Source organism: Ovis canadensis, chromosome 21 (assembly GCF_042477335.2).
Source record: "Ovis canadensis isolate MfBH-ARS-UI-01 breed Bighorn chromosome 21, ARS-UI_OviCan_v2, whole genome shotgun sequence".
Classification (NCBI taxonomy): Eukaryota; Metazoa; Chordata; class Mammalia; order Artiodactyla; family Bovidae; genus Ovis; species Ovis canadensis.
This window is the reverse complement of record NC_091265.1, coordinates 66,803,596-66,831,075: the sequence shown is the minus strand read 5'-3', so window position 1 is coordinate 66,831,075 and position 27,480 is coordinate 66,803,596. Positions and strand designations below refer to the sequence as shown.

At 66.5% G+C, this 27,480-nt stretch overlaps 1 protein-coding gene and 1 long non-coding RNA gene across 4 annotated transcripts; one reads left to right on the top strand and one right to left on the bottom strand.

Annotated features, from left to right (window-relative positions):
• Window positions 1–1,389: 1,389 nt before the first annotated feature.
• CHID1 (chitinase domain containing 1) lies at window positions 1,390–22,224 on the bottom strand. Of its 3 annotated transcripts, XM_069565832.1 has the most exons (15): window positions 22,190–22,224; window positions 21,874–22,018; window positions 21,052–21,222; window positions 17,004–17,157; window positions 16,345–16,494; window positions 15,964–16,096; window positions 15,361–15,405; window positions 14,548–14,654; window positions 14,221–14,282; window positions 11,525–11,617; window positions 7,867–7,968; window positions 7,159–7,314; window positions 1,859–1,939; window positions 1,675–1,717; window positions 1,390–1,567 (listed from the first exon to the last, which is right to left on the bottom strand). In XM_069565832.1, exons 4-15 carry the CDS (start codon window positions 17,112–17,114, stop codon window positions 1,469–1,471), a joined length of 1,182 nt encoding a protein of 393 aa, XP_069421933.1. In that variant the 5' UTR covers window positions 17,115–17,157; window positions 21,052–21,222; window positions 21,874–22,018; window positions 22,190–22,224; the 3' UTR covers window positions 1,390–1,468. The 3 variants fall into 3 exon arrangements, with proteins under 3 accessions (XP_069421933.1, XP_069421934.1, XP_069421935.1); XM_069565833.1 differs by lacking the exon at window positions 22,190–22,224 and having other exon boundaries at window positions 21,052–21,192; window positions 21,874–22,102; XM_069565834.1 differs by lacking the exons at window positions 21,874–22,018; window positions 22,190–22,224 and having other exon boundaries at window positions 14,548–14,756; window positions 21,052–21,213.
• Window positions 22,225–23,622: 1,398 nt separating this feature from the next.
• Window positions 23,623–26,882, top strand: LOC138426869 (uncharacterized). Its single transcript, XR_011251815.1, has 2 exons — window positions 23,623–23,940; window positions 26,096–26,882. It is a non-coding gene; the product is annotated as an uncharacterized lncRNA (long non-coding RNA).
• Window positions 26,883–27,480: the final 598 nt, after the last annotated feature.

Below are 27,480 nucleotides of genomic sequence, written 5' to 3'. Positions count from 1 at the left end.
GCCAAGCTGTGCCCCAGCCCCACCGGCACCCTCCGCCCTGTGCCCACAGCCCCGCTCACACCTCTGTCCACCTCTGCCTACGAGGCCCCTGTGTGGTGGGCTCTGCCGTCCCAGTGCCTCGGGGAGGGCTTGCAGGCCCGCGACTCTGCTTCCCCGCTGGCTCCGCGGAACGCACAGGGCCTTTGTCTCCAAGGCCATCCTGCCTGCAGCCGTGTCCGGGTGCCCTGCCTCCGTGGGGTACCCAGGCTCCTCCTCCCCTGGGGATGCCCGCAAGGGTCCGGCGCCAGGCCCCCCTTCCCAGCTCCCTGTGCCCTTTGCTGCTTCTCCCATCCTCCAACCCAGGCCGAGGAGCCTTCTGCCCGGCGTCAGATCACCCCCGGCTCCACATACACGGGTGGTGACCACGCTGACCCCATGGCGGGTCTGTCCCCGACACACCAGAGCCCAGGGCTGCTCCTGACCCAGTCCCCACCCTTCCACCCAGGCCCTCACAGCATGGGGACCAGCCAGTGCCTACAGCCCCGCCCCTGGGGGCCTGGCAGGGTGGGGACCTGGGCGGGGGGGTGGGGACCTGGGCGGGGGTGGGGTGGGGTGGGGGCGGTGCGTCGGACCCAGCATCTCAAGAGCCTGCCTGCATCCACTGGCCTAAGTGGGGTGCCCAGGCAGGCTGCCCCTCAGCCAGTCTGGAGTCTTCTGTGAGACCCACACCACGAGCTGCAGGGCTCTTCCTCGGGACAGCTCGTGAGGGTCCAGCCGGGCCACGACCCAGAAGACCTGTCCTCTCAGACCCCTCCAGCCAGCTGCCCAGAGCCGCGCCCGCGCTCCCGGCCAGCATCCGGCCAGTGGCGCTGTCACAGGGGGCCCTCTGCGTGGAGCCGGCGGGCTCACCGGGCGGCAGGGCCTGGCCAGCTGTCCTTCGACTCCCAACAGCGCTTCTTCCCGACGTGCCCTCCTGGTGAACGGCCGAGCCTGGCAGCGGCCTGCAGCCTGCTCTGGGGGTGGGGCCCGCCTCCCTGAGCCCTGGTTCCTGCAGTGTGCCTCCACACCTTTGCCACGTGGTGCCCACCAAGCTCCTGGGTGAGCAGGCCAGGTCCCTCTGTGTGGCCCGGGGGTGACGCCTGCCCGAGCGTCCACAAGCAGGGCACCTGGGGTTGCCCTGGAGCCTCTGGACCCTCAGGGACTGCACACCATGCGGGACTCCGCCGCCTGTGCGGTGGGGACTGCGGGCCCTGCCTCGGCAGCCAGCGGAGGGCAGGCAGTCAAGGCTGGTGGAGGGTCTGCATCCTTAGCCGCGCCCTGGCCCTGCTAGGACTCCCCACCCCAGGTCCCTGCCCTGAGGGGCTCAGGTTCCCGGCCTGCTCAGTCGCCGCAGAAGCCACAGCACACAGATCCGGAAACGGAAGAGTCTGTATTTCACACATTAGTCCCTCTGTCTCTTAGAAAAGGCAATGCTGGCTGCAAGCCCGGCCTACAGTAGGTCGTAGAAATAGTCCAGGCCCTGGCCGAGCTCCCAGATGGACAGCCCCACGCCCAGCTCCTGGGCCAGCTCCAGCCGCACCTGCAAGGACTGAGGCAGAGGGAGCGTCGGCCCGGCCGCACCGGCCCCGAGGCCCGCCTGCCCGCTGCCGCCTCACCGAGGGCTGCCCCCACCCGCAGCCTCAGCCCCGCACGCACCTTCAGCGTCGGATAGAACACGACGTGCCTCCCGCCGCGGCTCCTGCAAGAGAGCAGACAGTCCGTCCCAGGCGGCCTGGGCTCCTCCTGGCCCCGCCCCGCCAGCCCAGGGCACAGGTTCGTGCCCCTCCTCGGGCTGGGCCCGTGCCCGGGGGACTGCACTGTGGGCCTCCCCGACACTCACTTTTTGTACTCGAAGAAGTGCTCTGCTGCCTGGCTGTCCCACACCATCTGGGGCCGGTGGTCCTTCAGTGTCTGGATGTACCTGGGGAAGATGGGATGTGGGTGCAGGGCCCTCCCCCGCCCACCCAGATGGGTGGGGGTGACCGCTGCCGTCACGGCATGTGGAGGCTAACCGGGGCTGCGTGTCAACCCCCGGTGGTCCACAGAATGCCAGTGACATCGGGCGGAGTGGGAGGGCCACGTGGGGTGGCCTGGGCAAGCTGGAATGCCAGGAAGCAGGGCCACGGGGGGGTCTCGAACGCTTGGGCTGAGGCTGTGGGGGTGGGAACAGGGGCCCCAACAGAGGCTGCTGAGATGTGGGGGCCGGGGCACCGCCCTGACCCGACGGCACCGCGGGCAGAGCAGCGTGAGCGAGCCCGCAGTGTGGGCGCGGCGCCGGGCGGGCAACAGGCAGTGCACCTGGGCCCCGCCCAGTGGAGAACAGGCGAGCAAGCCGTGGGGGCAGCCTCGGCTCCACGGCCCCCGACCCCCCGCCCAAGGAAACAGTGGTGTCCGGGCCCTCTGGGGAGCCAGGCTGTCCTCCCTGCCTCCTGGCTGTGGACACGGCTGCCCCAGGCCCGTGGTGGGCCCGGCCTCACTGCCAGAACCCAGCGGTTTCAGAGCCACCCCCAGCACACAGGCAGACGGGCTGGTTTCCAGGGTGCGGCGGGGCCAGGACAGCAGGGTCTGCAGCCCACACGGCGTCTCCCGGGCCAGCAGCGGCGCCCAGGCAGGCTGAGGGGGCAGGTGTGGCCAGCCCAGCCCTGGGCCCAGGCGTGCTGTGTGCTTTGGGCTGGACCACGGACACCGGTGGGGCGCGGGGGGTCAGGCCTGGACAGAGCAGCAGGGAATCCATGGAGGCAACAGACGACATGGGGCTCTGCACGGGGTTTGGGCCAGGACACAGGACACCCACCACACCAGGTCCAGCTGGCCAAAACGATGGCCTCACCCTTGACCAAAGCCACGCTCCTGGAATCACGAGGATCACTTGCTGCTTTGGACCCGTCTGCCTTGGGGCTAGGGTGATCTGGGACATGGGCTGGGGTGGGTGTCTCTGAGCCCCGGAGTCCTGTCCTGGGGCAGGTGGCTCCAGGCCCTCGGGTTTGGGGAGCCCTGGCCACGCGCTCCTCACAGAGCTGCCTGCTGGAGCTGGGGAGCTGTGGGGGCAGCTGAGGCTGCACTCTGTTGGGGTCAGTTCCTCACCCCGGAGGCTGAGGCCTAGCAGGGCCAGGACCGGGGCCATTCAGGACCCCCACGCTCACTGGGGTGGAGGTGGAGAAGCAAGGAGTGAGCATCCTGGGTGGGGATAGCTGAACAGACCTCTGCGGATTGAGAGCAAGACCACAGGGCAGCCCAGGTGGAGGGGCTGGGGTGTGGCGGGGGGCAGGGGTGAATGAGGGAAAGGTGCAGACGGGGCCTGCGCGGTCCCTGAGCCAAAGTGGAAGGCCTCAGCCACAGGCCGCCTGGTCCGGCTCTACGAAACGTCCCGTCAAGGCAAGTCACAGACAAATCCCAGGTCAGCGGCCACAGGGCGCGGGGGTGCTGCTGGGACCGGCTGCTCAGGCTGACGAGACGTTGAGGGAACAGAGAAGGTGGCTGCGTAGCCTGATGAGGTTCTGAACGTTGCTGAGTCAGGCACTTTGCCACAACGGACCTTACAGTGTGTGAAAGACAGCTCCCTGGTCAAAAACGTCATCAGCGCTTGGGATGAAAGTTCAGGCAACGGCAAGGAGAATCATACACACAGACACAGCAGACAGGTCTGCGGAGGGTTCTGGGCCTGGAGGCGAGCTGCATGGCCCCCCTCTCCGGGCGAGCGAGCAGAGAGCAGGCGGAAGGGGGCCGTCCGGGCGGTGGGGGGAAACCAGCCCGGGGTGGGCTTCCTGCCTCCCACTGGGGCCTGGGCGCCCTGCGCTCTCTGCCGTGGCCCCGCAGGACTGAAGGGACCCACCCCAGAGGGCACCGCCTCCGAGCTGCTGAGGACCTGGCCAGGTCCCCGGCCGCAGGCCCACGCGGGGAGTCCGGTGGGCACCGCCACGGGCAATGTGAGGAGGCACCCTTCCCCATCTCAGCTCCCAGGACCTACAGGCAGTTTCCACGGAAGACCTCACGTCAGCCACAGGCAGCAGGAGCCCCGTGGCCCCCTGGAGAGGCCCTGAGGGGAGAGCCGGCAGGGACCACGGTGAGGGGTCAAGGTGCCCTGGGAGGCCCCGGGCACAGCGAGGGCAGGACACTCGGGAACCCAGGGAGGACGGCAAGACCCAGGGACCAGCGGGGGAGAGGGTCTCAGCGCAGAACGCAACACAGGGACGGGAAAGACCAGAGCCGCGAGAGCCGCCAGCCCCGTCCAGGGCAGCGCAAAACCGCGGGGCAGGGCGGCCCAAGCCCCGTGAGCTCAATCCCGGGCCCCCTGGCCCCTGAGTGGTGGGGGGAGTGTTGCCGGGCATGGCCCAGCCCTGGGCTGATCTGGCTGTGTGCCGGCGGGCCTCTGAGCGGGGGCAGTGGAGTCCAGTCTGGGCGCTGCCAGGGGGATGGGTGCCCACTTGGCCTGGGGGTGTTCAGGGGGCTGGCCCGGCACCCTGACCGCCAGGGCAGTGCAACAGCCTCCCCGAGCGGGGGCTCAGCAGCAGACGTGTGGGGCACCCCAACCTCTCGAGGGCGCTTCACAGCCACTCCGCCTCCTCGAGGGCGGGGAGCGATGAGGCCGTGGGGCGATGGGGCCTCAAGTCGCCCGGGGTGGAGAGCAGAGGCAGCGGTCAGAGGGTCCAGAGAGTGCAGGCTGCCTCCCTGCCGCCCCCTCCCGCCGAGGCAGGCAGAGGCCAGGAGACCCCCCCGTTCCCCGGCTGGCAGAGCTGGCCTCCCACCCCCACTGTAGGTCCTGGCTCTGTGTGAGGAGCAGATGGTGAGGAGCTGATCACCCGCTGTCCCTGGAGAGGACACCTGCCACACAAGGCCAGACCAGTGCTGGGGAGGCTGAGCCTGGAGGGCGGCTGGTCCTGGACAGGCTGGCCAGGGCTGCTGTCAGGGCGGCAGGGCACCAGGCCCCAGGCTCACTGCCCCCACACCTGCTGGTCGCCTGCTCAGGGTTCCCGGGTGTCCAGTGAGGGGTGCAGCCTGGTGGGCTGCGACTCCGGGGCCCTGGGCCTGTGAACACGACCACCCCCTGCACAGGCAGCCTGCCCGCCCCCACAGACAAGCCTCCATCTGGGGCCTCGCTAAGCCCTCCCATCTGGCTCTCCAGACTCGGCCTAAGAGGGGCTGCTCTCTGCCCTGCAGAGGCTCCGCCCACCCCCACAGCCCCAGCATGGGTCAGCCCCCTGCACATCGGGGGATGGTCTGGAAGGAATCGGCCATGGGCAGAGGAGATCAGGGCAACCCAGGGCCAGGCCCTGCCCGAGGCTCCCCTAGATGGCTGGCTAGGGCCCTAGGGAGGAGAAGGCAGTGGGCAGGGTCACCGGGTCGAGGGAGGGGCTCTGGACGGGCTCTGCTGGGCCTCCAGCGGCCGAGGCGGGAGGAGCAGAGCCCCGGGCCTGGTCAGCAGCGACCGCCCTGCTGAGCCACGGGATGCCCCACGGGACAGCTGAGCCTGCAAGGAGGGGGCTCGGCGAAGTGCCCCAGCAGCACCCCTGCCCACGGCCCCTCAGAGACCCACACGACCCCTCAGAACAGTAGTCAACCCCACCTGGGCCTCCTTCAGCCTCTCCCCGGTGTAAGCGCCCTGGGCAGGACCCGAGTGGGCGCCCTGAGGTCAAGGGATGTGGGCGGTGTCCTCTGGAGTCTGTCCTCTGGGGGTCTGTGCTGGGTGGTCCCTGACACGTCCTGGGCCGGGGAACCCTCTGCCCCACCCCCACGGGCCTCCCTCCCTGTTCCGCCTTTGGGCAGGGCGGGGTACCCCTCTGCTGCGTGACCTCAGCAAGCCCCGGGCAGAGCGGTCCTGTCCAGCTTCCCCGCCATGGCGCTCCGCCAGCAGCGGGAGGCCGTCCCAGGCCTCAGCACAGTGGACCCTGGGGACTCGCCTGGGGGGCGGCCAGGAAACGGGTGCCCCACCCTGCCAGGACTCCCAAGACCAGCCAAGGGCCAACCCAGCGGCCTGTCCCTCCGCAGGGCGGCCCTGAGGGAGCAGAGAGGGTCGGGGCGAGGCCAGCTGGCAGGCGGCCGGCGCCCAGGTGTTGGGCCACCTGTGTGTCCCCAGGGCCAGCGGGCCTGTGGGCGACCCTGCCCACGGTGGGCAGCAGCGGGCTCACACACTGGGATCACTGGCCTCAGTACAGTCCCTGTCACGGGACGGCTCACAGCACAAGGGCAGTGACTGAGCGCGCGCGGCTGGGAGAGACGCGCGTGTGGCCCGAGCAGAGGCCCCGGAGAGCTGCTCAGCGACACGCAGGGGACAGGGCTGGCCCGCCTGGCAGCCGCCACACGTGCACCCGGTGCTCCAGACAAACCCCCAGACGAGAGCTACCAGGACACGCGGGAGGGAGAGGCCCCGCGCGAGACACAACCGGGAAACGGGCTGCCGGCTCGGAGAGCAAGGAAAACTGAGCAAGAGCCCCCAGGACAGAGCGAGGCCCCGGGAGCGGGAGAGACAGACGGCTGACACGCGTGCTCACGGGCCTGGAAAAGGAGGAGAGAGGGCGACGTGGAACCGGCTACATCCTTCCCAAACACGACAGAGAGGATAAGCCCAAGGCTTAAAAAAGCTCAACAAAAACCAGGCGCAAAGAGCATAAGCGAGCCTCCGTGAAGGCGCGCGATTATTGCGGTGCGGCGGGCGCCGCGTGGGGACGAGTGTGGGGCGACCACACGGGCTGAGCAGCTCATGGGACGCGCGCCTGGGCGGACGGCGTGGCAATGGCGTCAGAGCCCAGCATACGCAGCCCAGACTGGGCGAGAGCACGAGCACGACCTCGCGGCCGGGCACACGCAGGAAGGGCTCCCCCGGGCCGGGCGCACGCAGGAAGGGCTCCCTGGGCCGGGCACACGCAGGAAGGGCTCCCCGGGCCGGGCGCACGCAGGAAGGGCTCCCTGGGCCGGGCACACGCAGGAAGGGCTCCCCGGGCCACAGCAGGGAGCGCCGGGGTGGCCAGCCACCTGCGCTGCGTCGAGGACACTCCCACTGACACGGCAAGAGGGGGTGCCGGGGTGGCGCCCCGCGGACAGCCAGCCTGCGATCAGACCCTGCCCGGCCTCCTCCCCACCGCAGCCCCCCCCCCCCAACCCCCCGCAACGAGGGTGCTGCGGGAGACGGGGCCGCCGGCTCACCTGGCCCCGATGATGGGCTCGCGGGCGTCCTTGGAGGCCGAGTAGTCCATGCCGTAGAAGTTGAGCCCCAGCAGGATCTTGCTCCGCCACTTGGACTTGGGGTCCAGGACCTGGACGCAGGCTCGCACCCAGGGCAGCGGCGCGTTGGGCCCAGCCCTGCAGGGTGGGGAGGAGTGGGCTTCGGCACCGGGCTGAGGCCCCGGTCGCCTGGGTCGGGGCAGGAGTCCGCGCACACCACGGCAAGGACGGCAGCAGACAGACGGCCCCGCTGCACCTGTGCGGGGTGTCTGCTTCGCCTGGGACCCTCAGGCGGCAGAGCGCTCAGGGGAGGCCCAGGAGGACCGGGGCAGCAGTGTGACCCCCGACACAGGAGCACCTTCTCCTGGGCGTGGAGGTGGGCCCAGCACCTGGCATGGGGCAGCCAGGGCTGGGAGGTGTGGATGGACACCCCAGGACACCATTCCCATGGGGTGGCCAGGTGCCCTAAGTCACCCCCAAACAAGAAGGTCGCCCAACGCAAGGCTGACTGTGGGCTCTGGGAGAAGAGACTAGGCCCTTCATGATTCTGGAGCTGAGAGCTGACCGCGGGTCACAGCCTGAGAAAGCTGGTGGGAGGCGGGACCACGCCCGGGCCTCCAGTGTGCAGGCCACCAGGGGCTGGGCCCCCGTGTGCCGAGCGAGAGCGCGTGGGCCCAGAGCCCCACTCACAGCTGTGCCGTGGAGTAGTCGTAGGTCATGAGGCTGAAGCCGTCCAGCACGGGCGCCAGCTGCTCAAACTCCGTGTTCGTGAACATGCCCAGCTTGTTGGTCCTGCAAAGAGACGGCATGGTTTCCGTGCCCACCTCGTGGTCATGGCCTCTCCCCAGCTGACCTGGGCTCAGCGGAGGACGGGGCAGGCCGGCCGGGGGCTCCCAGCTCAGGCCCCTTCCGCCCCTGCTCCAGGAAGACACCTCAGTCCCTTTCCCTGGAGGGGGACAGCGCTCAGGTGTACAGGGTGGCCCACAGCTGGGTCAGGGCTCTGTAGAGACGTCCCCCCCCCCGCTGCCCCAGGCCCCAGAGGCCTCTCTCACCTGGGGATGGGCAGCCCAGGCTTGCCCGCTTCCACTCCGCCTCAGGCACGGCGCCCTCCCTCGGAGGCCTCAGGCCTGGGCAGGTGGGGGCCCCGGGGGCCGTCTGCAGGACACAGCTGACTGCCAGCCGCCTGCTTCGTGGCAGCAGTCTCTACGACCCTGCTTTGTCCCTGGGTGGGGCGCAGTGGGCTCTGCGTCCACCCCCCCCAACAGTGTGAGCAGAGAAAACAATCCCTCCTCTCGGCCAGCACCTCCAGTCCCTGGGCAGGGGCGGCCCACCATGAGGACCTCAGCCTTAGTCACCAGTTCCACGGGGTCCAGGCAGCCCTAAGACACCCCATCGCCAGGCTGCCCCAAGGCCACTGAGCAAAGGCCACCCACCCCAGCCTCTGCCTTTGGAGGGAGGGGGCCTGGAGGCCTGACCCAGGTCTCCCAGAGACAGCAGGCTCCTGGGGCCAGGGGCCAGGAGAGCTCCTGACGAGCGCTGACTGTGGCCAGGAGCACGGGACGCAGCTGGGAGCCAGACTCTTCCATCAGGTGGCGGCGGCCACAGGCCCGGGGCCGCACTCCAGACCATCCCGCAGAGCTGGGAGGCGCTGGGCAGCGTGAACCCCACACCGGTCCCGTGTTCCAGGCCAGGCTCCACGCCCCATCCCGGCCCCTACGGCCCCACGACACTGTGAAGCCGCAACCCCCAGGGCGAGACGCTACCTACTGGGCTGGAAACCCAAGCCCCGCCCCGGACCAGTCCTCTGCAGGCCGAGCGTCCTCAGGACCAGTGCAGACCGTGCGCATCCGTGGCGCTGCCGCTGACCACAGGCAGGGCATCCCCTGGCCCACGGACACCTCCCATAGGGCCTTGCCCACGGTGGCCCAGCAGGCAAGAGGGTGGGCCTGCTGTCGGCGCCCACCACTGCCCCCCACGGGCCCGCCCCAGGGCCTCCTGCCCACAGCCTCCCTACACGATCAGAGTAGAACCGCGCCTGCAGGTCCGGGCCGTCCCACCCGTCAGCAAGGGCCCCTCCCCTCCAGTGTGGACCTCCGGCGCCTGCACCCGCTCTATGTCCAGGGGTGACCCCTGCCCACGGCCCTGCTGAGCCTCCACAGTCTGGCCCCAGGCCACCCCTGGAGCTCAGGAGATGTCAACGGGGGTCAGCCTGGGCAGGGGTATCCCTCCCGGGGAAGGACCCTCACTCATCCCCTTCCTGTGGTGACCCTAAACCCCAGGGGCTGCTGGAGGACAGCTGGGTGCAGCGCTCATCAAGGGGAACACCTGCCCAGGAGGATGCGAGCTCGCTGCAGGGAAGGTCCTGGAAAGAATGTCAGTCCACCGTGCCTGCGGTCAGCTCCTTCCAGGGCTCTGAGAGCTCGATCCTCAGAAGAGACAGCCTGAGGGGCGGAGGCGAGGACTGGCTCAGGGCCCTTCCGGAGCCAGGGCGGCCCAGAGCTCTCATTAAACCTGCTGACTGGCGCTGGACCGTCGGCGGGGGCCAAGCGGAGAGCTCAGGAGCAGGGCTCAAAGTCAGGATGGCCACCCGTGCCAACAGCCCCCAAAAGGGAGGAGACACAGGCCACAGCAGCAAAAGGCTGCCACGCAGACACCCCCCCACTCCGGGCTTCTGTTCCCACAGGCAGCAGCGCGGCCTCTGTGACGTGGCTGACGCTGCAGAAAGGCCAGATCTGCTTACAGCCCGCTGGTCCCCGGGCGGGGCTGCCGTCCCACAGCGCGGGTGCAGGAGGACAAAGCCCGCAAGGCGAACCTCAGCCACTGAGGCCTCTGGAGGAAGGGAGGCCTGCTCGCCAGCGCGAGGGCGCAGCCAGGCTGTGCCCGAGACACGGCCTGGGCCAACAGAGGCAGCCGTGCCCAGGGGCCCCGCCGTCAGCCCGGCCACACGGCCCCCGCCCCCGCCTCGCCTCTCGCTGCCACCCGAGAGTGCGTCCTCCCCGGTCACTGCCGAGAGGGGACCCAGGCTCGCTCCATCCACTCCCTGCCTGGGAGCTCAGGTCAGAGGCCTGGGCAGAGAGGGCGCTGGCTGGAAAGCTGCTCCCCACCCTGTCCCGAGCCCACTGCCCTTGGAGGCCAGGCCTAAGGGTCAGCCCCTCCAGGGGTGTCAGGCCCGCTCACCCTCCCCCGCACCCTCCAGCACACGGGGGTGTGCCCTGCACCCCTGTCAGCACAAGGGCCCCGCAAGGGGGCCGGTCCCGCCCTCGACCCGGGCCCTCCCTGGGCGAGAGGAGCCGGTCTCCACCGATGGCCCCGATCACCAGGGTCGACTGGGTCAGCATGTCCCAAGCCAGCCCAACCGGCAGAGACCAGAGACCCTGGAGACAGGCGCTGCGCTCGCAGCTGAGCCCACGGGCCACGCAGGTGTCCACTCCCCGGCCCTTCCACACCAGGGCCCCCATCCTGGGGGGACCGCTGGCCCCTCACACACGCGTGTCCCACGCACGAGCACACACTCAGAAGTGTAGGAGGTGACACCCGGGGCCGAGGCCCCTCCTGCGGGCCGCAGACCACAGCCCAGGTTTCTGGGGATGTGCAGAGATGACGCGGGGTCGGGGTGTCAGGCGCAGGTGGGCAGCCGCCTGGGGTGGCCGCAGCCTCTTCTGTCTGAGGGGTGGGGCAAGTGTCCACTGCCCCGGCCCTTCCACATCAGGGCCCCCATCCCGGGAGGACCGCTGGCCCCTCACACACGCGTGTCCCATGCATGAGCACACACTCAGAAGCGTATGAGGTGGCACCCAGGGCCGAGGGCCCTCCTGAGGGCCACAGACCATAGCCCAGGTTTCTGGGGATGCGTGGAGACGCCGCGGGGTGGGGGCGTCAGGCGCAGGTGGGCAGCCGCCTGGGGTGGCCGCAGCCTCTTCTGTCTGAGGCCAGACAGCGCGGGTCCAGAGGCCACCCACCCCGTCCCACTCACTAGCCCGAGCTCTGCAGTGAGCCGAGGACAGGCCTCTCCGGGCCCTCACCACCCCTCTGCTCAGCCCCCAGCCCTAGGTCACTGCCTGGGCCTCCTCCATGCCCAGCGCGGGCTGGATGGTGGTCAGGCCACAGTGCTGACAGCCAGCACCGGGCCCAGCTCCCTGTCTCAGGGCTGGGGCAGAGGGAAGCGGCTGGGCTGAGTGGCAGGAGGTCTGGCCCGAGGCAGCCCGGGCCCTGAGCTGCGGACCCCTGACCTGCGGGCCCGTGAGGACGTGCTGACAGGGTCCCCCACGTGGGCAGTGGCCGGCGTGACCAGGCCAGGGCTGGGTGGGGGCCAGGAAGGGCCTCCTGGACGAGCAGGCACAGCACTTACCCCGGGGCGACGGCAGGCGGGATGACCAGGAAGACCAGCAGCCGGGCCTGGTGCAGCGCCTCGGCCATGTGGGTGAGCAGGTGAAGGAGCCCCCTGCCGAGGAGCAGAGCACAGGTCAGGGGCAGTGGCGCTGGGAGACGCCCGGGCCACCCTCCACCCAGCCTGGCCTCAGCCCCCGCGGTAACTCATACTCCAGGGCCCCATCAGGGGCAGTGGTGCTGGGCGATGCCCGGGCCACCCTCCACCCAGCCTGGCCTCAGCCCCCGCGGTAACTCATACTCCAGGGCCCCTATCCCCGAAGCACGGGGGCAGAGCACGGAAGGGGACAGAGCACGGAAGCGCCCCGTCACCTCTGGAACCTGCCGGACATGCAGCCGGGCAGGGGTGAGGAAGGAGCCCGTGACCCTGGGCTGCTGCGGCACCTGGGGATGAGGGTGCGGGGCAGCTCCACTGAGGGGCCTCGTGCCCCCTCGGCAGTCATCCCACCCCAAGCAGTCGCCGACACGGAGCCCCGCCTTCCCCAGCCTCGGGAGGGCCAACCAGACGCGCCTGAACCCAAGGAGCAGCATCTCCGAGGGCAGCGTGCCGCCCGGCGTGGACAGGAAGGCATAGCCTCATGGCTCCTCTGGTCGTGAGGGCGAGGGGCGTGGCGGCATCTCAGGTCTGGTGGGCGCGCAGACCGCAGAGAGGCCGGCTCAGCCCCCAGGGGTTGCCCTGCCAGGAAGGCAGGTCTTGGGCGAGCTCTGGGCTGGGTCCTCTGGCCTGGCCCCATACCGCCTGGGAGGGTGTGGGCCCAGTGACTGACCTGGGTCCTTCCCTACAGCCCCTCAGGAGCCGCCTCAGTCCAGAGAGAGGCTGCGAGTGACCCCGCCCAGAGCGGTCAGGTGGGGGGCTGTGCACCCCCAGCTCTGCTCAGCTCGAGCCAGTCTACATGGCCCAAGGCTGCGTGGGGCACAGCTGCGGCCCACCCTGCAGAGGCGGGCATGGGGCGGCCTCCATCCCCTCGGGCCCAGCCTCAGTGGGAGGACCCCAGGGCCAAGGAGACAGCGCTCCGGCGATGGCTGGGGGTCAGGGATGCCCCTGCGGAGCACACGGGCTGTGGAACCCAGCTCAGGCCCTCCCCGAGGCCGGGAGCTGGCCCTCAGCCTGTGCCCTCAGCACCCATAACCATCAGTGCCTGCCCGGCTTTGGGGACCACCAGGGGCTGAGTCTCTGAGAAGGGGAGGTGGTCTTGTGGCCGAGGGGCAATGCCTGCCCAGTGGGGCTCTGCTGGGACAAGGTCCCAAGGGACTCCCGGGGCCGCCCGCCCGTCGGTGTGAATGCAAGAGACAGGCTTCTTGCCACAGCGAGGCAGCCCCTACTCACTCCTACGCAGCAGGCTGTCCCGGGAGGGGCCTGGCGACCTGCTGCCCAGGGCGGGGACAAAGTGCACTGCCTCCACCACATGCCCAGGGAGCCGGGTCCAAAGCCATCTGCAGGGCTGGCCGGCCCCCACCCTGCCCCGCAGCGTGCCTGCTGCGCACACCCTCCTGAGCCACCCTGACAGGCTGTCTCCCCCAGCCCCCCTCAGGCGTTAGCTCAGCAGGGGCCAAGGCAGAGCCCAGGGGAGGTGAGATCGCCTCTCAACTGAAAGCCACCAGAGGGGCCACTAGAGCACAGTGGGGTGTTGGCTCCCGACACAGGGCCCCCCCCCCCCGCCCGCCCTCAACTGGACTCGCCCACCGTTCTCCACCCATTCTCCTTCTCAACTCCGGCCTCAGGGCGCCCCCAGGGCGGAAGCACGCACGGGGGGGGGGGGGGGGGGGGCGGGGGGGAGTGTGGTCAGTGCACAGAGAAGCAGGAACCATGGTGGGGCCTGCCTCCAAGCTGCCCCCACTTCCAGGCAGGCAGCGGGGTCTCCCTGCCCCCAGGCAGAGCCCGGCAAGCTGGGCGCCAGCTGCAGCTTCCTGGGAACTCAGGCAGGAGTCTTGGTCCCCACACAGCCCCTTGAGAATACCCTCTTGCTACGCTGGGAGGCCCGAGGAGGCCGCCTCCGAGCAGGTGGAGAGCAGCCCACAGCTGTGAGAGGGATGGGGCGGGGTGGGGGGGGACCCTGCCCGCGGGCCCCTGGGCTGGAGGCGTGGAGCAGCGGGGCTCGGGTGCAGGACGGCCAGGGTTGCGGCGGCTGCAGGCCCCCGTGCCCGGCGCGCTCCTCCTCCTGTGGGGCTGACCCCCTGGGCCTGATGGGACCGGAGCAGCGGCCGCCAGAGGGGACCCGCCCTCCCTGTCACCCTGGCTGAGGGGGATCTGGCCGTGGGCCTCAGGGGAGGGGGTACCTCCTCGGGGCTGGGCAGCCCCCCCGCTGGCTGAGGCAGGGCTGAGGCTGGACTGCAAGCTCTTCTCCCAGAGAAGCCCGTGGCCGTTTGCCACAGGGGCCCCGGTCCCACTCAGCTGCCTCCTCGCCAAGGCCCCTGAAGGCTGTCAGGCCAGCCCCAGTGGTCCCAGCCGGGCAACCCGCCCGCAGCCGCTCCCAGACTCCTTGGAGTCGCTCTCTGACCTTCTTGGGGTACCACCCCAGCGCCTGCACAGACTGGGGGAAGACGGCCCTCCCCCCAGACGAGGTCCCTCCACGTCTGGCCTCAGCCTCTTCCCGACACCGGCAGCCGGGAAGGACACGTGCACGCCCCACGCCCCGCACACTGCCCAGGCCCACTCACACGTGCTTCTGGACCAGCAGCTGGTTCCAGACTTCCACTACCAGGCCGTCAAAGTGCTGGCTCTGAAAGGACAGAGGCAGGTGGGTGGGGCTCCAGGAGGAGGGGCCGCAGAGCCAGCCCCGGCCTTCCCTCCCGGCTGTGGGCCCAGGGGCAGAGAATCGCCGCTCTCTTTCCCGGGCCCTCGCGTGACCCACCCCGACACCGCCCCTGGGGCCCCGAACGGCTCTCCCTGCCCTGCAGCCTGGCACTGGCCCAGGCAACGTGCCCCCGGGAGGGCAGCCCCTGCGCCCGAGGCGCGTGTGGTCAGGAGGGAGCCCCGGCTGTCACCTTGGCCGCCTGGACGGCGGTCCTGCTGAGCTCCTCGATCTCGTCCTCGTTGTCCAGGACGCTCTCGAAGTCCTCGTACGTCCAGTCCTCGAACCGGAGGCGAGGCACTGGGGGCAGACGCACAGACCGTGACCCTCCTGGGCTAGCCTGGCCCGTGGCCTCCGGAGCAGAATGACCACTACCAGCGGCCAGGGCAGGCACCCGGTGGCCTGGGGAGGGAGGGGCGTGGGCGGTGCTGGGGACGCAGACACTGGCCCTTTCCTCCCTTCACCCACCCAGTCCCCGAGCGCCCAGACCCCGGCTCATCCAGCTCCTTGTTGCCGGGCTCTCGCTGGACTGTCCCCCACCAGCTCCCCGTGAAACGAACTGCAGGTCCTCTCCCAGCCCCAGCCCCTCCCCAGGCCCCAGTGTACTTGGCAACGTGGCCCTCCCTCACCAGCCATGAGCTCTAGGATGGGCAGGGCAGGGTGAGCGTCACCCCTGGGCACGGCCCCCAGGAGAGCTCCATGAACCCTCAGGGTGAATGGAGAGATGGGAGGGCAAGACCACAGGGGAAGGGGCTGGCCTTGGTGGGCTGCCCAAGGCGGGCAGCAGGGCCACTGGGGTCTGGCTGGATCGAGGCCACGAATGCTGGGCTGGGGCGGCCTCGTTTCTGAGCAGTCAAAAGAGGAACATGCTAAGCATGCTAGGCAGCGTGGCCTGGGCGAGCAGGTAGGTCTAGAGGCCCTGGGCCCCTCCCCCCCCAGCCCGCTCCACAACCCCCACCTGTGGGGGCGGGGGCTCGGGGCCCACAGCCCTGACCCCCGGACTCACCTACACGCAGACCCTTGGCTTGTTTCCGGACTGCCCGCACCCACCCTGTGGGATGCGGAGAGGACGGTCAGCGTGGGGTACAGCCCCTTCCCCTGACCTCCCCTGGGAGGAGCACGGAAGGGAGGCGGCGGGGGAACCTGGGGTCGTGTCCCCCCCACCCCTGCAGAGCAGCCAGGGCTGGGGGCATGTGGCCGCACCAGGGCCACCACCCCGAGGGGCCCGGCCTGCCTCTCAGAGCTGAGGGCAGCAGAGAGCAGGAGCTGGCGCTGGCCTGCTGTCCTCTGACCCACGCCCCCCCACCCTCCAGGGTTGGGGAGCCCCACCTCTGGCTAACACGTCCTCTCTCTGAAAACGAACGGGGAAACACCCGAGTAAACTCAGGCGCCAAACACGGCTATCAGGGCAGCCAGACCCTCGCCTCCCCCACAGATCCTCCCCCAGGACACCACGTACAAACCGCCGAGGCAAACGGATGCAGCTGAACGCCAGGCAGGCATGGCACACGCGCTCACACGCAGGCTCGCTCATCTTCACTCTCTCTCTCTCTCATGCTCACTCTCCCAGACCCCCAGGGCGGGCACAGACAGGCGACGGCGTCAGAACCTTGGTCCACGTCGTCCAGGCCCGTGACCTCGAACATCTCGCGGCCATGCCTCCTCAGCTGCAGCCACACGGGGGCGACGTGGGTGAACTTGCCCCCGAAGATCTTGGCGACATCGTACCCGTGCCGGTTCCACTGGCAGAGAGGGGAGAGAGAGTGAGCCTGCTGGCAGTGGGGCCAGAGGCGGGGCACCGCCGCCGGGCGGGGCTCCGCAGGGCCGCCCGCCCCGTGTGCAGCAGGGCCCTGCCACCATCCTGGGCACTTTGCTGGGAGGCATCGCTCCCACTGCTCCCTTGGGTGAGAGCAGCCTGGGGAGGTGAGAATGCAGACCCGAGCAGCCCCCCTGCCTTCAGGGTCCGCCACCCGCCCCGGGCCCGGCCTACCGGCGTGACGTAGCCCAGGACGTCCCCAGCGAAGTGCTTCTTGTGGGCCTTCGCCGAGCAGTAGCTGCGGTGCTCGAGGACGACGTCCTCAGCCCTGAGGCCTGTCACCACCAGACCCCGCTCCTGGGCGGGCTTGCCTGCAACCTGAGTCTGAGAGAGAAGGCAGGGAGGACGCTGTCACGGCGCGAACCCAGGCTGAGCCCTGGGGCCGCAGGTCCTCTGGGTCAGCAGGGACCCTGTCCCAGAATCAGCGCTGCTGACCAGGAGCCCGCAGGGCAAGGCCGTCAGGTGGGGTAGACAGTCCCTGAAGGCTCGCCCTGCCTCCCGGGGCCCTCCTGGAAACTGGCACCGCCACAGCCACACCTGGCAGAGCTTGACTGACTCGCCCTGCGAAGCAGGGGAGAGTACAGGGGTCGACGGAGGCAGCAGGCGGGGCGAGGGGGACCCTGGGGGCACGGGCAGGGATGCGAGCCCAGCGGGGGCAGGCCTGCCCTCCGGCCCCAGCACCAGAAGCTGCTCCCTCTGAGGCCGGCTGGAGCCCCGAGGGGTACGGTGCTGGCTGCCCAGATGCGAAGCTCCTGGCTCGCAGTCAGCTCCCAGCCCCCAGTGGGAAAGGAGGCGTGATTGTCAGCCCTCTGGCGAGTCCCCAGACCACCTACCTTCTCCTGCAGCGTCTTCGAGGCGGCCTTTTTGGCGTCTGACTTCGACAGCGTGGCATGCACAGAGCTGCAGGCCAGAGCGAGCCAGAGCGTGCCAAGGAGCGCCTGCATGCTGGGCGGGTCACAGGAGGGCCCAACCTCGGGGTCCAGGGGGCTGCGAAAGACAGAGGCCGTGGGGGCCGTGGCAGGTGGACACTCCCCCTGCCTCCTGGGGCTCTGGTCCTGACGGAGCCTGGAGCCTCCCAGCACCAAGCCGGGCACCGAGCCAGCCCCGACGGCTGGGCTCCAGCGGCCAGCATTGCTGGGCCCCGGCTCCCCAAGACGCCCCGAAAGGGCCTTCCCTGCTGCAGGCCAGGAGCCGTCCCACTGCCTCAGGGGTGCCCAATCACAGCTGGGGCCGACTGAGCAAAGCTTGGCCCCCACCCTCCACAAGCACAAAGACATTCTGGCTACCAGCTACTGGCTCGAGTGTAAAACCATGGAGCTGTGGAGAGGACTAGAAGAAAACGCGCCTGTGTAGATAAACCTGGGGCAGGAGCTGGACAGGGGGTGCCTCTCCCCCTAAGTCAGCATCAGTAAAAGTCACCAGGAAAACGTCTACATTTCACGACAGAAAAACGTGACCCTTTCGTTTAGGAAACAAAAAACCGGGATAAAGAAATAAACACGAAACAATGAAATTCTTGACAATGAACTTCTAGCCCACATCCACAGGTGACTCACAGACTGTACACAAACTCAAGCTGTGAGATGCAGGAGAGACACAGACCTCCCGCAACACACACAGAGACCCCGCAACACACACCCCCCCACAACACACACAGAGACCCTGCAACACACCCCCCCCCCACAACAGAGACCCCACAACACACACAGAGACCCCACAACACACACACCCACAACACACAGAGACCCCGCAACACACACAGACCCCCCGCAACACACACACCCCCACAACAGAGACCCCACAACACACAGACCCCCGTAACACACACACAGACCCCCTGCAACACACACAGACCCCCCACAACACACACACCCCCACAACACACAGACCCCCTGCAACACACAGACGCCCCAGGCCCCAGAAACAGCACCTCGGCTCTTGGCTTCACCAGCAACCAAAGGAACGGAGGCTGAGGTGAGACAGCATCGCCTCCCCCACCGCCTCCCTGCCGTGAGGACGAGAATGACACCACCTTAGGGACCGGGGCAGCTTCCCCCTGAGCTGCTGCTGGGAATTCACGTTCAGGTGACTATCTGGTCACAAACGTGCTCTCCCATCTGCGTTTCCTTTTTCTTTCTTAAAATCCCACTTTGGGGAACTTATTGTCTACACGAGAAGTGCTTGAAGATGCTCACTGCAGCTGTTCAAACCCCACGCTCCCAAACGCTGGCATCCTGAGGGCACCGCAGAGCTCATGACCCCCCAGTGCAAATGTCACAACGTGCACTCGCAAAGCACGATCCTGTCTTTAGAGAACCTCTCAGACGACTGCGCCCACAGCGAGGGGCCGGGGGCGCTAAGTGCGCGTGCAGGCCGAGTATGCCCACAGCGAGGGGCCGGGGGCGCTAAGCGCGCGTGCAGGCTGCCTGGAGGCCAGTCGCTCGGTCTTTCCGTGGCTTCCCCACCGGACTCTCACCCTACCAGCACCACCACCCCGGCCCCGCCTTCACGCCCTTCTCTCTGGGGACACAGCTGGGCCACATGCAGGGCCAGGCCACACACGCTCCTTGTGGAGGTTTTAAGACAGCTGGTGTGAGAGCCTGTCAGTCAGCGGTGTCTCAGGCCCGGCGGCACGTCCCCTCTCAGCCTGACCAAGGTCCAGCTGGTCCAGAGGAGACCCCACAGGCAACCCAGGCCCTTGCTCGTTGGGTGGACACCCCTGGGGACACCAGAGCCCCGGCCAGACAGGGTGCCCTCTCAGGAGCCAGCAGAGCCAGGCCTGTGTGGGTGCCTGGGGCCTCCACCACCATGACCCCCTGGCCTGGAGCTCACTGCCCTCAGCCCACAGTCCTGCACAGACGGCACGCGCCTGGTCTGGGCTGTCACTCCCTGGGGCCTGCAGGACGGGGCCTGGGACGGGGAGTCTAGGAGCCTCCCCCACCCCCTCGCCCCCAGGCAGAGAGGCAGCCACGGCTGATCAGGTGCTCCTGGCGGGGGGCAGGGAAGATTATGGAGACTCAGGCCTTCTTTGCCACCCTCTGCCCCCTCCCGCGGAGAAGGCGATGGCAGCCCACTCCAGCACTCTTGCCTGGGAAATCCCATGGACGGAGGAGCCTGGTAGGCTACAGTCCACGGGTCGCTAAGAGTTGGACACAAATGAGTGACTTCACTTTCACTTTTCACTTTCATGCACTGGAGAAGGAAATGGCAAGCCACTCCAGTGTTCTTGCCTGGAGAATCCCAGGGACAGAGAACCATCTGGTGCTCCCTTAGCAGGGCTCAGACTGTGGCTGCTGAGCTGTAAGCGGCCAACCCTGCAGGGCATCCCATCTTCAGCCCTGTTCCCCTCAGCCTCTCACAACTGTGGGTTCCTCCCTGGCCCCAGGGTGGAGGTCAGGGCACCCAAGGATGGAGCAAGAAGAGAAATAGGCAGGACCTGGTCCCCTAGGAACCACTCAGCTGTCCCCTGGGGGCACATTCTGTGGCCCTTCCCAGCCTCTGCCCGTGGCTGGCTGGTCTGCCTTCTGTCCCGCCTGCGTTGAGACCCCTCTGCCCACCACTTGCCCGCCCTATGACCTGTGCTTTCACGCCACAGGAAAGAAGAAAGAGCAAAGGGTGGAAGTGGGGCTGATCTGGAGGAAGAAAGATGGGCCCTGCTGGCTTCTGCACCTGGTGCCGGGGCAACAGAAGCAGGCACGAGTAGGCCGGCATAGCCACAGACCCCTGCCACCCTGTGCACGCTGGGCCAGCTCTGGAGTGCGGCTCCACAGCACCGGGGGAAGCACTGAGATGCCAGCTGCTCACACGTGCAGGGCTGCTCTCCAGTGGCTGTGGAACTTTCCAGATGGACTGCCTGACGGGGTGGTGGGGACATGTTGGCTGTGATGTGAGAGGTGTTCAAGCCCAGCAAGGTGAGGCGTCCCTGGGGGCTCTGTCAGTGCGTCTGAGAGCCAACTCTTCCATCACACTCTGCACAGAGCTCAGCACACACACAAGCTCAGCACACACACAAGGGTCCGAAGTGCGTATGTGTCTTGAGTGCAGAGAACAGCTGATCGGTGCTAACGCTGCTCTGGGATGCACTCTGACGTGCTCCGCTTCTTTCTCAAGAAACCCGTTGTAATCCAGCCCACTTGTCTCTGCTCAGCAACGTGCCGTTTGAGAGATGCTGACCACTGCGCACTGACTGATCATCACTCACACCCAGCGGGACCCAGAGCCGACTGTCCGGGGAACAGAACGGTCTCGTCCCCACAGCTCAGGTAGTGTCAATCAGATTCTCGCCGGTGGGCACAAATTTTGGGGCCAACTCTGCTCCTGCGGGGAGGGCCGAGGGTGCGCTTGGAAACGGATGCAGTGTGAGAGCAGAAGCCCAGCCCTGGCGGAGGGACACTTGCGACTCTGGGCTGCCGTCCCCACGGCGGGCCGCAGGTACCGTCGTGTTCCCTCGGCGAAGACAGAGGAAGCCCAAGACAGCCTGCTGGCCGCAGGGGGAGCGGGCGACACTAGCTCGCGGGGGCCCGGGCCCGCCGCCCGCCCACCCGCCCGTCGCCCCGGTCTCTGGCTTCGGATCTCGGCGGCGCCCTCCAGCGCGAAAAGGCCGCCGCGCCCCCGGTCTGCGGCGGAGGCCGAGAGACAGCCAAGGAGCGCGGCCCCTCGCGCGCCGCCGCGCCGCGTCCGCCACACCCACTCACACCCCCTCACTCCATCACACACGGCCGCTCGCACGGCCTCTCGTCCACACGCGCCGTCACGCCCGTTGTCCCTCGCGCCGCGCCTCCGGCTTTCACACGCACCGCCCGCAGGCTCGCTCCGCGGAGGAGACCGAGGCTACGGGGGCGGGGCGCGGAAGTCAGCCCGGGCCGCCGCCGCGGCGCTTACCTGCATGTCCCGGAGACGCGCCGGCCCTCGGAGTCGGCCGGAAGACCCGCGCGGACGCCACCGGAAGTCCCGCCTCTGAACGCCTGAGCGCCGCCGCTAGCGCGCCACGCCAGCTTCCGGGCCGCCGCCGCGCAAGGCACGCTGGAGGCGGGGCCATGGCGAAGAGGGGGCCTGGAGACAGGCCAGGGCGGGACGGGGGTGGGGCGGGGGTTGGTCGGGGAGAGCTAAGGGGAGGAGCCTGGGCTGGGAGGGGAGGGGCATAGGGGCGGAGCGAGGCTGAGGGGCGGGGCCGAGGGCGGAGCCTGGCGGACTGGGTGGGGCTGACTCTCGGGCTAGGGGAGGCCGAGGGGCGGGCCGAGGGGCGGGCCGAGGGGGGCCGGGCCAGCGAAGCGGGCGGAGAGAAAGGGCCCGCGCCGAGGCAGCCTGGTGGAGACGCGAGCGCCGGGAGACCCCGGGGCTATCGCGCGCGCCGACCGCCGCCTTCCGCGGGCCCCAGGTTCTCTTGGGAACCTTACGCTCGCGCTCGAGAGGTGGCTCAGAGATCTGGGCTCCCGCGAGCGCACGTCCGGCGGAGGACCGGGCTCCGGGGGCGCCGTCTCCGCGGCGACCACGTGGGTGACCGCTAGGGAGCGCCGTGGGCTCCAGGGCCTCTGCCCGGCCAGGCCGGCGGCCAGGAGGACCGCGCCGGCCCGACCTCCCAACACTTCAGCGTTCTCTCCTGGGTGCGGGAATCGCCTCCGCAGACTTTCCTCCCGCCGCCTGGTGGCCGCCCCCCAGCCGGGCCCTCCTCGGTCGGCCCCGTCCCCCTGGGTGAGCGCTTACTTAGCCTTTGGTTTGGGGCATCCGGAGGCCCGAGGTGCCCGCAGCGCTGTCTGGAGTAGGGGCACGTGCTCCAGACCCTCTGGATGGTCCCTGGACTTCTTAAACCCCAGGAATCCTGGAGTCAGCGCGCTCTCTGTCCCTGCCTCTGGGAAGGGCGGCACTTCTCAAACGTGGATCCTACAAAGCTGGAACCCTCCGGAGGCTAACAGTGACCGCCCCCACCCCATCCCCAATCTCAGCTCCCAGCGAGGTCAGGGCCCCTCAGGAACAAACAATACACAGTCGCGAGAAGTTTTGGCCCTGAAGCGTTCGCCACCTGACACAAGCTGGCGGACCCCGCCTTCCAGAGTTGCTCCCGGCAGTTTCCTGCAGAAAACCGCAGCCCATCCCTGCAGGTCCAGCCCTTACACCCGCCCCACGGCTGTTTCCCCATTTCTGCTATTCGAGAGGCTTCTCCCTGAACTGAACTTTGTTCTCTTTATTCCTACTCAGATTTCCTTCCTTCTCTTCCTCCTATTCCTGCCAGCTGACCCCCACAGTCTTCCCAGGGGATGGGGGCTGGCGAGTGTGCCTAAGGAATGTCACATACCAACCGTCAAGTGTCAGGTTTAAGAGAATCTCAGCCAAATGTTAGCATTTACAGATTAAGTGAAATCTGAACACATGGGTTGTTCATGTTTCTGGAAGATTTGCAACAATTTGGGGTTCACCATTTTAAATATCTAACCAATCGAGGGTATGAGTTCTTGAGTACCTGATATTTTGTTGTCAATTCAGACAAGTTGGAGCACATAAAGGGAAATAAAAGATAAATCCAGTTTGAAGTGTTGAAAATGCTTAATTGAGTTGTAGACGGCAAAGGCCCCTTAAAAATGACTATAAAACCTGTTAGGGTTATAAAGGGGATAACAGGGTTTGTAAAATTGAACTTAGCAGGTTAAAAAAATGGAGCTTTTAAATTAGAACATTAATAAATTGAATCCCAATTATTTAAATTTAATGTAAGTCTGAGTATAGCCCCCTTGCTCAGCCCCTAAACTCTAACCCTTAGTCCCCGTCGCTGGCCCCGTTGCCTGAGGAGCAGCCAGCCCTGTCAGGTCCAAGCTCTGAGCGACGAGCCCAGGTCTGGCCCACCGTGCCCGCCCCCTGTTGCAGAGGGCACCAGAGGACACACCAGGGCAGATTCAGCCCCATGGAGCAAGGGGGCCTTCAGAGGCCAGCCCTCCTGCCGCCATTGAGCCCTCTCCCCGTGTTCTGGGACACTGCAGAGCCCACCTCAGGGGCACCAGCAAGCTGAGGAGCCCGAGTCAGAGGCGGCCTCTCCAGGGTGACCTTGAGGGCATCTCTGACTCACTATGGGGAGCCCATTGCCTGTAGATACCCCGAGGGCACCCACACGTGGCTGCTGGTGGTGCCTGGTGGCTGTGGAGCTCCAGGAGGACGGGCTTGTGTCTCCCCTGGGCCGGCCAGCGCTCCCGGGGGCAGGGGCGAGGGGGGTCCCTGTCCTCACTGGTAGCCCCAAGGCGCCCTTCACTTGCCGAGTCAGCACAGGATTAGTCTTTCCTGCCAGGGGCCTCTCGTGACTTGTCCTGCTTTAATGGGGTCACCCCAAGGGCAGGGCACGAGCACGGTCACCGATGGTGTCCTGCCACTTCTGGGCCTCAATTCAGTTCTCAGGCCGGAAGGCCCGGAGGAGGCACGCACACCCGGATTTCCTGCTTGTGGATGGAGACACCCTCCCTGGTGCTGGGGTAAGCAAAGTCCAGAGGGAGAAGGGCGAGGGCGCAGGGCGTGTCACATGGGGCGGAAGCTTCCAGATACCGCTCCAAGCCAGTACAGCAGGCCTTCTGTCCCTGCGCCCCGCCCCAGCTCACCTGGCCGGGGCATCACAGACTGACCGGCACGTGGGTGTCCAGTCAGTGGCAGGGCGGGTGCTGCGCCCCAGGGTAGGTTCTGTGACAGGCAGGGGCCGTGCACGGGGTCGTGTGCTTCGCGGTGTCCATCCCGGCATTTAATGCTCCTCGCCACCCCACGCCCACGTGAAAATGCCATAGCAAGGGTGAGACGGTACGTAAGTCCACAAAGCCAACCGGGCAGCGTGTCTTGGGGGCTGTAGTGGGGCACATGGAGTGGTGTACCCTGGCAGGCTGTCCACGTCCCGATCTCCGGCCCCTGTGACACAGACCTTGTTTGGAAACAGAGTCTTGGCGGATGTGAGTAAGAAGCTCGGGACAAGGTCAACTTGGATCTGGGGGGGACCTCAATCCAATGACTGGGATCCTTAGGAGAGGGAGGAAGATCAGAGACAGACGTGGGGGAGAAGGCCATGGGCTGAGGGAGGCAGAGACGGGGTCCCACGTCCCCTAGCCGAGGCTGCAGGCAGTCCCTCGAAGCTCGAAGAGGCAGGAAATGCAGTCCTGCTTATCGCCTCCAGAGAACCCACGCCGCAGGCACCTTGACACAGACTTCCGGCTGCTGGAACCACGAGAGCGTCCATTTCTGCCGTTCCCGAACCGTCAGTTTCTGATGATTTGCTGCAACGTCTGGAGGAAACTGCTATGAGTGAGCCGCTCAGCCGTGTCCAGCTCTTTGTGGCCCCGTGGACTGCAGCCCACCAGGCTCCTCTGTCCATGGGATTCTCCAGGCAAGAATACTGTAGTGGGTTGCCATTCCCTTCTCCAGGGGATCTTTCCAACCCAGGGATCGAACCTAGGTCCCCTGCATTTTAGGCGGATTCTTTACTGTCTGAGCCTATGGTGGTGCTGAAGGCCTGCAGTGATATTTTTAGGTATATTTTCTTTCCCAAAGCTGTTTTTCTCAGGCTAATCTTAAAATTGGCATAGATTCCATCAGCTCACCCTTAGAGGAAAGAGCTGCAGTGGGTGAGTGTAGGCCTGAAACGCCCCAAAAGCTCTAAAACAAGAGGCCTGTTCAGTGATAGCTGACTGCCTACCAGGCTGGCTGATCTGTGCTTTAAGGGCAAGGGGTGTATTTTTCAACAGGTACCTCAGGGAGACTGAGTCATGGGTTCCTGCTCTGGAGGTGATCGGGATGCCTGACCTGGCAGCATTCTGGAGGGCCAGGATCCTCACGGCCACCTCCCCCGCCCCTCCCCTGTTCAGCGTCACCAGCTGCACAGCTCCTGCAGCCCATGAGTGACAGCGCTCATAAGGCCCCTTCAAGCCTAAGGGGAATGGATGTGAAATGGTCCTTGTTTGGGGGCTTTTGGGTTTGTTTTGGGGGTTTGTTCTTGTTTCTTTGTTTAAAGAAAGGTAGACCTCTGCAAGTAGGACCTCGTTTGAGAGTGTCTGGCATCTTGGAGGGGCTTCCCAGGTGGCACCGGTGGTAACAAACCCGCAGGCCAGTGCAGGAGATGGGAGTGGTGTAGGGTCAGTCCCTGGGTGGGGAAGATCCCCTGGAGGAGGGCATGGCAACCCACTCCAGTATACCTGCCTGGAGAATCCCATGGACAGAGGAGCCTGGCGGGCTACGGTCCACAGAACTGCAAAGAGTCGGACACGACTGAAAGGACTTAGCATGCATGCGTGGAGTCTTGGAAGCTTGACTACCCTAAATTTTCTTCCAGACGGACCTCGAGAGCTTGTCTGGAGGTTCCAGCAGGGGTGTACAGCTACTCAAATCTCTTGACCCCAGAACACTCCCCTGCTATTGGGGGAGGTTGTCCTCTTCAAGTGAGCATGCTGCTTTGGGAGGGAAGCATACGGAGCTGTGGAGGAGGAAGGGGACGCCCGCCTAGTCGGCCAGAGCAGCCGGATCAACCTGGTGATCAGTGGGGTGGCAGATGTTGCAGCCAGATGGCCCTGGAACATGGTCTTGATGAGAAGCCACAGGCCAGATTGGGGGGCATTCTGACATGTCCCAGGCACCAGAATCCCACTGACACAGCGCCATGGGCATGGGAATAGGTGGGAGTCAGTAGCTAGGGTTGGCAGGTGTAACAGAGCCCCCAGTTACAGCGGCACAAATGTGGACAGGCTGAAGGCTCACGCAGTGCAGGGCTGGTGTGAAATAGAGCTCAGCCATCAGAACCGTGCTCCAGGTAGGAAAATGGAAAAGGAGGGGCAGGGATTCAAAATCAGGTCCCCAAAAGTGCTCCCTCAAGTCATCATCTGTCCTGGGTTGAATTATGTCTTCTAAAGTTTCACACGCCGAAGTCCTCAGTCCCCGTAGCTCTGATGGCGCCGTATCTGGGTCGTTGCAGGTGTAATTCATTAAGAGGAGTTCATACTTGGCCCCTGATCCAGCATGATGAGTGTCTTTGTAAAAGGGGGAAATTTGGACACAGACAAGCATCAAGGGAAGATGGTGTGGGAGACACAGGCTGAAGACGGCTGTCGAGAGGCCAAGGACAGAGGTCTGGACCAGATCCTCAGTCTCAGCCTCGAAGGAACCAGTCCTACTTGATCAACAGTCTCCAGCCTCCAGAACTGGGAGAGAGCGCAGCACTGAGCTCCCCTCCGTGCATCACACGCAGGAGCTTTTAGCATCTCAACCCCGTTTAAACACGGGGCCACCACGTCCAGCCTCCAGACCCTCAACTGCCCAGGCAGACTCAGGTGACCCAGATTGCCGAGTGCCCCTTGGGGTTGACCTGCTCTCTCAGAATCCGCCCTGCACACATTCTACAGAGTTCTGCTGACAGACACCCAGCTTCCTGCAGTTCTCCTGGCGGCCAAGCCTTCACATCCGGGTGTGACTGGGTGTTGGGACCTCCCTGTCCCAGGTCTCAGTGGATGGGGTTGGGCCAGGAGGTTTGGGGGGGGAACTGACTTTTCTCCTACAAAGTAACCTCTCCGAGGATGTCATGACTGGATCTTCAAGTATGCGGACAACGTTGTCTAATGAGGGCTGTGGAGGGTGACGGGGCTCCTGGAGAGTAGGGCTTGGCGTCGCCCTTGCTGCCCCACCGCTCACCCACCTCTCTGGGCCCCAGCCGGGGAGGCCACAGGTTCACCTCCCATGTCTCTTTCACAACAATCCGAATCTGCCGTGTGACTCTGGGCTCAGTTTAATGGCTACGAGAGAGGAGACAGGCCGCCACAGGCAGGTTCCTGCCTCCCCAAGGTGAGCAGTCAGGGGCTTGAGCTCATCTCTGTCCTCCAGGTGGTCTGGCTTCCTTCAAAGGCCCCACCCACTACAGAGTTCTTGAAGTCCTCATGCCCTGCCTGCTGGCCAAGTCAGGGGATATGCTCAGTCGCTGGAGCCTGGCTGAGTACATCATTCCTGGTGAGCACAGGGGGCCACGGGGGCCCAGGACACCACATCCTGTCCCCGAACACTCACGGCTGCTTGGACCTCCAGCCCCGTCTGGGCCAGGATGCCAACCCCAATTTTCTGGAAGGTTATTGTCAACAAACCCCTCCAGACATTATGGGAAGGAAACTGGGTCACTCGTAAAGCTGACAGGCCCAGACACCAGCAGGACCGCTCTGGTACCATGCCCCCTGGTTCTGGGCTGCCCTGCCTTTGTTTCTTCTTCAGAATGCACGTGTTGGGGCCTTCCCTCCCCTTGGCCACGGAAGGAGGAGGGCCTGGGAACCAGCACGGGCTGGTCCAGTTCACACAGTCCAAGAAAGGGAGCACTGC